This window comes from Gobio gobio (assembly GCF_949357685.1).
Source record: "Gobio gobio genome assembly, chromosome: 21".
NCBI lineage: Eukaryota > Metazoa > Chordata > Actinopteri > Cypriniformes > Gobionidae > Gobio > Gobio gobio.
Genome location: NC_137117.1, coordinates 27,502,101 through 27,513,181, shown reverse-complemented (window position 1 = coordinate 27,513,181; position 11,081 = coordinate 27,502,101). Strand labels below are relative to the sequence as shown.

At 36.8% G+C, this 11,081-nt stretch overlaps 1 protein-coding gene across 3 annotated transcripts in view; it reads right to left on the bottom strand.

Annotated features, from left to right (window-relative positions):
• Positions 1–22: 22 nt before the first annotated feature.
• lamb2 (laminin, beta 2 (laminin S)) overlaps positions 23–11,081 on the bottom strand; it is a 59,561-nt gene continuing 48,502 nt past the window's right edge. For all 3 annotated transcript variants that reach the window (XM_079803089.1, XM_079803091.1, XM_079803090.1), the window contains one exon: positions 23–1,325. In XM_079803089.1, the coding sequence (XP_079659215.1) occupies positions 1,189–1,325 (137 nt within the window). In that variant the 3' untranslated portion in view covers positions 23–1,188. The remainder of the gene's footprint in view (positions 1,326–11,081) is intronic.

Genomic DNA, 11,081 nt, shown 5'->3' with positions numbered 1-11,081 from the left:
TGACACTGAAGACTAATGGCTAAATGTACAATGTAATTTATTCCATCAAATTAATAAATGGTAATACTTCTCAATATTTTAGTTTTCCCCTATATTTTTGATGATAATAAATGCAGACATGGTGAGCATGAGACTTTAAAACATAAAACATGTAAAACAATTAAATGTATAATGAACTGTTACATAAATGTTTTGTTTTTTCATATGATTTCTCTCATATTTAGTAGGTTCTAATTTATAAAAACAGCACTTGCATTTCATACATGTTTGATATGCAAACATGGTTATTTTGACTGCGTTGACCATTCAAAAAATTGTAAAACCACCATGCAGTCTTGTTTGACTCTTTAAAGTGAATGCTAGGTATTTATAATACATAATTGACACATTATTTAAAATAATAATAACAATGTGATAAAAAATCCTTCCATTTTCCTCTATTCCCTCCCTATTTCCTAGTTAGAGAACACAAACAATCAGATAGGGATTTTATTACGTTTAATTTTTATTAAGTGTTATTGTTGTTATTTAATACTCATAAGAACAAACATGATGTACATCAATGTACATGATACACATCCAATGACTTATATAGACAACTTAACTTATTTTACTTCATTTAACAATCTCTTTGTAAGTCCATTGTTACAGTAGTTTCTCTATTCAGCCTATTATAGAAACTATTTTTTCAGAAGACAACACATGTAAAGTGTTTCTCATTTGAAATTGAGTGTTAATAAAATACCAAGCAGGACCTGTTTTAAAAGAAAAAGGGCAAGCAGAAAATCTGTACGCTACAACTTCCGTGCCACGATTCAGTGTCTTTTACATTCAAGCAGACTCAGTAACTTCATCCTACTGTATACAGTATTTTACAAGCAAATTTCTAATGATAAGAACGTTAGAATACTGCTCTGCCTTACAAAACACGTGAATATCTGCATTTCATTCAACTCCATAATGAAAATAGGTAAATGTAGCGTCTTTTGACCGAAGCCCTTCATTAAAACAACATTTGTTGCAGACATCGTGTCTGGTGGCAGTTTGTCATGGTCTTGTAGGTTTGTTGGCAAACAGCTTTTGCTGAAGCAGCCTGGACACAAAAATAAAATGGTAGATCCTTTCAGACAGTAGTGAAGTTTCAGAGACAGCAGCAGTCCAGCCGATGGGCTTCCTTCCTGTGACGGATTATTGACAGGTGTTGTAGATCTGAATCTGTTTATTGATAGCGTTCAGGATTGCCTTCATTTTATCTTCTAGGCCATCCAGCTGCCTGGCCTTGCCTTCCAATACCTTCTGGTTTTCCTCGTAGTCCTTTTCAAGCTCTATGGATACAAAACAACAACAAAATCAGGTTAGATTTACAAAAGGAAATAAAACTACTATAACAGCCTTCCAAGAAAATGGCACAAGATCAATATTACTTGTCACCACAAGAGGGCATAGGCCCTATATATACACCATATTTACACGGTGGATACAGTGATAATTAGCATGTTATGTTTGGCAACAGTTCTTCTAACTCTGATGGAGTGTGTAGCTTTTAATTTCTTAAACAACCATGTAGGAAGACATATCATGACTCATCAGGCTTAAATTATGAAAGAATGGTTGGGAAAGAGCATGAAGAATCATTTTCACACATGAATTGGCACCTCTGAGTTCAGACCTTAAATTCATTGAAAGTCTTTTGGGATGTGAGTCGACTTTACAGAGTGCTTGACCCTTGAATTGTCAGTACAAGACCTTGACCAAAAATTGATGCACCTCTTGATGGAAATAAATGTTGTGATTAGGGTTGCCAACTTCAGAAAAGGAAAATCATGTTTTTTAATAGGAAAATAAGGGACACTCAAAATATTTGTACTGTACCACACAGTGTGTCATTTCAGTGTCTGCAGTTAAGTATTTGTATAAAAGGTTCTCAGACATAAACACATTTGTTTTGCTTAACCTATTTATGTTCAATTTAATTCTAAAAAGAATTTTAATGTCATACAAAAAAATGTCACGTTACACTAACCATCGTTCAAAATAACAGCATTTATCTGAAATAGAAAGCTTTTGTAACATTATACACTACCGTTCAAAAGTCTGGGGTCAGTAAGAATAATTTTTTGAAAGAAATTAATTTAAATAATACTTTTATTCCACAAGGATGCATTGAATGTATCCGTAAAGACATTTTATAATGTTACAAAAGCTTTTGTAAGAGTCGGTTTTGGTGCTAAGACAAAAGCTGAGATACATACCTCAGCAATTGAACAATAAAAGTCACTAATCTTGAGGAAAAGATCTCACAGAAACTGTGACAACACCCTGACACACATTCCTCCCCCCTCCCCATTTTCCCTCTCCTTGTCCTGGTTTCAAGTCACCAAATGCAGATATATCAGTGATGATGTTATTTGTAAATCTATTGTTTAATCCTTTTCATGTTTGATGTCTTTTTAAAGGTCTCAGTGCGAATGGTAAAATGGTCTCAGTTTCACTGCAGCCAATGGTAGTATTAGAAAGATTGGAAAACTAATGAGAATTCAGTTCTCCTTTGAGTAGTCTCTTCAAAGATATCTGATCCACTCCCCCAAAACCAGGTGGGGGTGTTGCAAATATTTACAGCCCTTTTGTTCTGGTTGGAGTATTTAAGGCTGGATGTCCTAACTCTCTGGGGGAATATTCTGCAATCAGACCCCCCGTGCAAACTGCATGTAGATGTGCCAGACATGATGACTCTTTTAAATTATTTTCATATTGCTTTGCAATTGTGTTTTATGTTTTTACGCTGATCAGTTGTGTACCATGGATTCTTGTTTACGTATTTACTTTTCCTGTCTGGCCGAAATAAATGTTAATCTTGATTTATTCTGTATCTTTCTGAAATCATTATTTTATTCATGTCCATGCGGGGTTTGTAGGAGTTACCGCAGATCTCTCTGCCAGGGCAGGCCATACTGGGAACTCCATAGCGGGAGCATTGAGCCATGCATGAGGGAAAACCTGATTTCTGACCTGCCACTGTTATTATAAGTTGCAGTTTTCGTGACTATCACTAAAATTACATGTTTTATTATGAGTGCACATGTGTGACTCACTTAGAGGTAAGATAGTTCACCCTGCAATCCTCTGTAATATCAGAACTGACTAATCTGTGACCGTTAGAGCAAGTGAAAATCCGGACACTTAGCCTATTTGAGATTCCGTGTCCCATGGAGGATATTAATATTTGAAAATAAGTGATACTATGAAAAATCATTGATCTAAATTAAATCGCAACTAATCTTCAAATCAGCTGATAAACTCTAAATGTAACACACTTTATGGAGTCAGATAGAATTGGAGTCAGATACAATTATTAATGGAGTCAGATTTAAAATGAGATATCAATAAATTAAAAGAACTTCACCTAAAGGCTGAAAAGGCTTACACGCAGAATTCCTTTTGACCACGTCATTAGTTTTCGGTTTTTGGGCTAATGGATGGAAATTTACAGTGGTGACCTCGACGTGATCTCCCGGTGGCGAGTGTCTTTTCAGCTAAATATTGGGATGCCACAAGCGAGAGGTTTGATCTTCTTCTCTTTCTTCAGCTGTTATGGTAAGTCCATTCTTATTTGCCTTTTAGAAATGTTGGGAGTGTATAGTACTGAATACTGTATAAATCTGATGGGGCGTGAAAAGAAGACAACCATATTGCTTATCAGGGACATGAAAGCAACAGCGTAGAGTAGAAATGATATCCCTTGCTTTAAAATTCTCCTTGTTTGCACACGCAGCAAGAGAGGAAATTTTATTTCTGTACTCAAGAGAGCTCTGTAAATTAAAACCTTGAATTCTGAGGAAAATGTCCAGTTACATTTGTTAATTTGCTTTGCTGCAACAACGCGACAAAGAAAAAGAACAAATGGTCACGTTAACTTGTGAATGAAATCTTGTGAGTCGATGAGCTAAAATAACATTGAAACGATCTCACTGGAAGCCTTTGTGTGTAAAATGTGAAGGTGGACAAAACTGGTTCAGGTCTGATGTCACAATTATAAATGTCTTATAAAATATAGCGTTTTACTATGGTCTTACTTCAGACTTTGCAATCACTGCACTTTTGTGTGGTTATTAGTGTCTCAGAAGAGACTGAGAAGGTTAACAGACCAAAGATAATCTTTGGCTTTCTCCATCAGACCTGTGTTTGTCAAACCTTTCTTTTCATATGCAAATAGATTCTCCAAAGAATGCAATTGATAGCTTCTCAGCCTAAAACAAGAAAATTGTGCCCAATTCTATATTGTGTAGTCACAAAAATCTTTGAATTGAGCAATAATTTGATCTGTGCTCTCAGTGTTTGCAGTTTATTGAGTGTTCACAGCAACTAAGTTTATAACTGGCTTCCAGTTTGGTCTTATTGCTGTGCACCCAATGATCAGGCCAGCACAGCAGCAGCTGCAAGGCCAATCTAAAGATCAGTGAGATGATAACAGATTATTCTGGACAAATGACTCAGCAGAGATCCTCTTGAGACCAGCAAATAAAATGATTATTTAATTCATACTATTTTAATATAATATGATTTATATTATAATTATAATGTAAATTATATTATAAATGCCAGAAATGGTTTTAATCTCAGGATAATTCAGCATTATTTAGAAGAGGAAAGAAGGTTGGGAAAGTATGAAAAGGATTAGAATGTAGAAAGATGGGATGTGCAAGTAGGGAGGCAAGAGCATTATTAGTGTTGAAATGATGGGAAGGAGAATATAAATGGTTAAGGAAAGAATTGTGAAGGAAGAAACTGAAGAGAAAAAAATTTAAAGAGAAAGAACTTCTGTACCTTCTATTTGTGCAATAATTTAAATGAGAAAAATTACAATGCCCAGTTAAATGAGTAACCTGATTGTTGTAACTTGAATAGGTTGAATTCAGGCAAGGCCTAATAATTTACATTTCATTGATCTGCAACCCAATGAGAAAGGGGAGGTACAAGTTTTCCATTGCAAAGAAACTCGCAAGTGTTAGCGAATTACTCTCTGGGTGCGTCAGATTACAGGGGACCTGATTGGGGAAGTCATTTTACTGGGAATGTGATGAAAGTTGTGTGTTATGTTAACTAAAGGCATTCACTCTACAGGGGACATACAGAGATCCAAAGGGTCAAGAGTTCAAATGACACCATAAACACCTGGTGACTCTAAACAATGCTCTAAACACAGATCTGGCTTGTATAAACAGCATCATTTAAAGAGATTGCCCCAGGGGACCTGAGGCCTATTGCACAAAACTAGGATAAGGGATTAAGCCGGGATATCTTGGTGATCCTGGCTCAATTTATCCGTGATCCGGTTGCACTAAAGCTGGATAGGGTGGCAGTTGGATGTTATGGTATAAATTACCATGGAGATTTATTCTGTGGAGCTAGCCTGCTCCAGACCAGGCTAAATTCCAGGATCTATTTAATCTCATCCCTTATGTCAGTCAGCAGTCACCACAAACGGAAACCAATAGTTATTCTACTGCCCACTATACATTGTTATCACATATAACTAGACCCACTGTCATTATTTAAACGTTTGTGATCATAATTTCAAAATCATTTTGGATAAATTATGATTTTTAGATGATGTTGCTATCATTGGATAATTTACGGTTTCCTATAGACTATAAGGCTATATATAAACATGATAGAATATTAGGGCCACAGAGGAAAAAAAAGAAAAGTCACAGACTTCGATAAATTAAGTCATAAATTGTAACCCGTTGTTTTAGAGGAGGACGGTTGTTAAAATGACAGCTGTGGGGCATTTCGTGGAATTGTTCTTCAGTATGGTTTCACAAACAAGGACATACTTAATCTTTTGGCACATCAGCGTCACATTGTCATAAGTATCAGGACTGTAAAAAGAATATGCATCTTTTCCGCAGAAAGAACCAGCCTCATAAATGTATGACTTTTTCCTTCTTCCTCAGTGTGGCCCTAATACTCGGCCGTATAAAATACACATTCCATATAAATATAAAAACACAAAGTGTAACATTAGGTTCCTTTATTGAATAAGGATAAAACAAAGCAGGTAAACCATCAGCTCCTTTCGAAACTGAAGTCACACAGTGACTCAACAATACAACAAAAGGATTATACAACAAAAGGATAAATACACATTCAAAGATAGAGATTATATAATATATAGAGATTATATAACACACCCCGCTTGTCTGCACACTGAAATAAATGCAGGACAAATCCATACACATCAACTGAACAGACAAATGAATGGATGCAGTAGCCTCCCTGCAAGCTTGTATTACACACAGTATACAGCACAAACATCATAAGAGGCCAAAAAAAAAAAAAAATCAGTGGATAGCATAAGAAGCAGAGTACAACGGCTAAGATTAAACTGTAGCCTACTACTAAGCGTAGTAATTATGTAAGCCTTTGATAATAATTTATCAAAGCCTTATACAGTGTGATGGGGTTACTTTACACAATTTCACTCATATCTGTTGTCCATTTCAATTAAAAGTTAAACTGTTTCATAATCAGTGTACAACTGCATTTTTGGAGATGTGAATTAACTATTTGGATTGTAATTGTGATGTTTCAGCGGAGCGGTGAGTGTGTAATTGTGCACTACTTTCGCATTCTGGAGGTCTGCAATACTTTGCCATGCTTTTTCTCTTTGCTTTATCACTGTGTCGGTGTTGCCTTTCTTCTTAATTATGTATTTTACCTCCTCGTATGCCTCCATGAGGATTTGTGCCTCCAACGGGGAAAAGTACGCCGCTCTAGTTGCCATGGTGAATCAGTGAATCTGTGATCGGCGGCGGGTCTATTTGAGTGAGCCGTGAGCGCGCACCTATCCAAGATTGGTTTAACCTGGCTTGATGAATCCGTGTCTGCTCATCCTGGCTTGGTCTTTGTGCAACCAATTAAGCCTGGATGCACTTGTTTTGGCTTCATTGAGCTCAGCTCAGTCATTTATCCTGGATGTCTTAATTCTACTTTTGTGCAATGGGCCTCTGGGTGTGATAAAATCACAATACAGCAGATTGTGTAAACACAACTGCAACAGCAACTTAAGGTGCAACTGGTCTGACTGCATTTACACACAGTCAGATCTGACCATTATAAATCAGTTTATCTAACCTTTTCTTCACAGAAACATGATCATGATAATGAAACATGTCTTTGTAAACTACAACAAATTTTCTCATAATGGCATAAAACCGTAACAGGTTAAAGCCATCTACAACAATCTATCTGGCTAAAGACCAGTAAAGAAAAATAAGATAGCCTCATCTATCTTAATTAAATTTGTGTAAAGGTTCAAGATTAAACTGTATTTTCGCTCTGTGCTTGTTTTCCTTTCAGGTGAATGGCTGCCACCCTTCAGATCCAGATTCCACTGGGTCTGAAGTCAAGACACACACACACAACTTAACATCTAGGAGATGGGAGGGAAGAGACTTCATGAAGCCATTCACACCTCACAGCACACATAGTTAAATGGCTTCCCAGTATAAAAACTGGAATAAAATTATACAACACAGATTATGGTAGGATAGACACCACCCATCTCCTATACACATCCATACACAACACACATCCTTAATTCTATCCCCGCACAACACATTTTTCCTGGCATAGATTATGCGACTATCCAGGCCAAAATCATACACATAATGCAAATTTATCATACACTATTAATCTTCATACATACAGGACAAAATGAATTATTTTTTATAATTCCCTTTTTATTTGGTTTGAATAATTTTATGGCTTACAGCCATGACAACTTCCTGTATGTAAACACTGCAAGATGCATAAAACATGTGCATGGCTTTGTCACACATTAATTAATGGACAATTAATTGATCAGTAAACTGATGGACAAAATGTTTAATATGTCCAGTCCTTAGCATTGTTGAAAACTGGAAGGGCCCCTAGTTTCCAACATATGACTAATGACAATAAAATATATCTAAAGACTTAGATCTGGGATGCAGGCATTTCTATAAATTAAGTAAACAATTCTCAGTCAGACCTGCATCATTGAGTGTGACTCCGCCTGTACATCAAATGCGCAGAAGATGAGTGCCAAAGTTTAACTAAAGATTTTAAATCTCTTTTTCTGTAAATCTCATTCTCTAAGTAATCTGATTGAAACATAAGAATTCAATAATGATTTGCATTCAAAACAACTGATACAAATAATTTTATAATGGCAATTATCCAATTGTGTATTTCCATGTTTAATTATGTGATATATTTTAATTATGCATTACTGCTAGTAAATATACTGTTCTATTGACGGTTTTGATACCCTTCCTTCAATACATCCAGACCATGTTTAAATTCCACTTCAATATCACTAGTGGTATTGAAGAATCTGGCGATCAAATGAGACTTGCTCACTAAATATATGACACTGAGAAATGAGACCGTTTTTACCACTCGCACTTCTGACAGGAGTTTATCATGTGTTGTTATTTTGATGTTCTTGTGATTATCCAACAACTCTCTTTTTCCATCTCACAATAACCACAAAGTCATCGGTGTTCAATTATTGCATGGTTATTCAGAATTTGTTCAGGTGTCTAGCACACGATGGAGCATCATCAGTGAAATGATTCCTTCACCCATGGAGATCTGACCTGCCCGGCAAACCAAACCTTCTGCTTGAAGGTGACCGAGGATTTCTCTAAGGGTCAGCTATTGATAAGAATCCTGGGGAGGACACAGATGTTTCCTCAAAGTGTAAAGACACTTTCCACTGACACTTTCTGCTCATGCTTACTAACGCAACTGACTTGGGACAACAAGTCATTCTACAGACTGAAAACCCTCACAATCATCGGCAGGTGGAAACAAACCTGACCAACGGGATAACAGATATCCTGCCTAATTTCTTCAGCATCCAATCAGCACAGTACGCCTACACCTAAAGGGACTGTGCCGCTGAGGTGTATTTCAGCAGTGTTTTCATCTTCATGTTCAGCCTGTCTTAATGTTGTTATTTCAGGTGACTGCTTGAATCCGGCACCCATTGACTTGTGCTGTTAACTCCAGGATCAGCACCATGAAAACTTCGGAAATTACATCCAAAATATGGAAACAAGGAATGTCCAAGTATGTCCCCTTGGGAACTAATCTGAATTTGTCCCAATGGGGCAGGGGCCGTCTGTAAGAGTCGGTTTTGGTGCTAAGACAAAAGCTGAGATACATACCTCAGCAATTGAACAATAAAAGTCACTAATCTTGAGGAAAAGATCTCACAGAAACTGTGACAACACCCTGACAAACATTCCTCCCCCCTCCCCATTTTCCCTCTCCTTGTCCTGGTTTCAAGTCACCAAATGCAGATATATCAGTGATGATGTTATTTGTAAATCTATTGTTTAATCCTTTTCATGTTTGATGTCTTTTTAAAGGTCTCAGTGCGAATGGTAAAATGGTCTCAGTTTCACTGCAGCCAATGGTAGTATTAGAAAGATTGGAAAACTAATGAGAATTCAGTTCTCCTTTGAGTAGTCTCTTCAAAGATATCTGATCCACTCCCCCAAAACCAGGTGGGGGTGTTGCAAATATTTACAGCCCTTTTGTTCTGGTTGGAGTATTTAAGGCTGGATGTCCTAACTCTCTGGGGGAATATTCTGCAATCAGACCCCCCGTGCAAACTGCATGTAGATGTGCCAGACATGATGACTCTTTTAAATTATTTTCATATTGCTTTGCAATTGTGTTTTATGTTTTTACGCTGATCAGTTGTGTACCATGGATTCTTGTTTACGTATTTACTTTTCCTGTCTGGCCGAAATAAATGTTAATCTTGATTTATTCTGTATCTTTCTGAAATCATTATTTTATTCATGTCCATGCGGGGTTTGTAGGAGTTACCGCAGATCTCTCTGCCAGGGCAGGCCATACTGGGAACTCCATAGCGGGAGCATTGAGCCATGCATGAGGGAAAACCTGATTTCTGACCTGCCACTGTTATTATAAGTTGCAGTTTTCGTGACTATCACTAAAATTACATGTTTTATTATGAGTGCACATGTGTGACTCACTTAGAGGTAAGATAGTTCACCCTGCAATCCTCTGTAATATCAGAACTGACTAATCTGTGACCGTTAGAGCAAGTGAAAATCCGGACACTTAGCCTATTTGAGATTCCGTGTCCCATGGAGGATATTAATATTTGAAAATAAGTGATACTATGAAAAATCATTGATCTAAATTAAATCGCAACTAATCTTCAAATCAGCTGATAAACTCTAAATGTAACACACTTTATGGAGTCAGATAGAATTGGAGTCAGATACAATTATTAATGGAGTCAGATTTAAAATGAGATATCAATAAATTAAAAGAACTTCACCTAAAGGCTGAAAAGGCTTACACGCAGAATTCCTTTTGACCACGTCATTAGTTTTCGGTTTTTGGGCTAATGGATGGAAATTTACACTTTCTATTTCAGATAAATCTGTTCTTTTGAACTTTCTATTGATCAAAGAATCCTGAAAAAAAAGGATTCAACGTTGATAATCAGAAATGTTTCTCGAGCAGCAAATCACATCAGTATATTATTCCCTCAGGTAGATTGCATGTTTTCTTGTGTGGTTGGAACAATAATCACGTTGTTTGCATTCGCCAAAACTGATTTGCCGAAATTAAAACATGGGACAGTGAAAGGGATTTGCTGTTAGTGGGAGTGCGACCAGAAAAATGAATTCTCAATTTAGTGTTTGTTATTCTTATGGTCTCTCTAGACTCTAGCGTATGCCTGGAACACAGTCTTTTCTTTTTTGCAGGTTTATTCATATTTGCAGGTTAATCTGTATTTCCACATGCCAAATCGACTGAACAGCGTCACACATTGTCCTAATTTTCTTTTGTGGAGGAATTGGCGCATTTAGGCTACTTAACGTATACTGATGCGCGTGAGGGGAGCTGTGATTGGATGATGACGGGTGTCGGTGATCATTCTCAAGTGTCGATCATTCAGCAAAGTGTCGTTGCTGTTTTATCAGTCAGTGGTTAGATCAGCAGTCAATAAACGGGACAAGGGAGATCACTTACTGGACAAATAA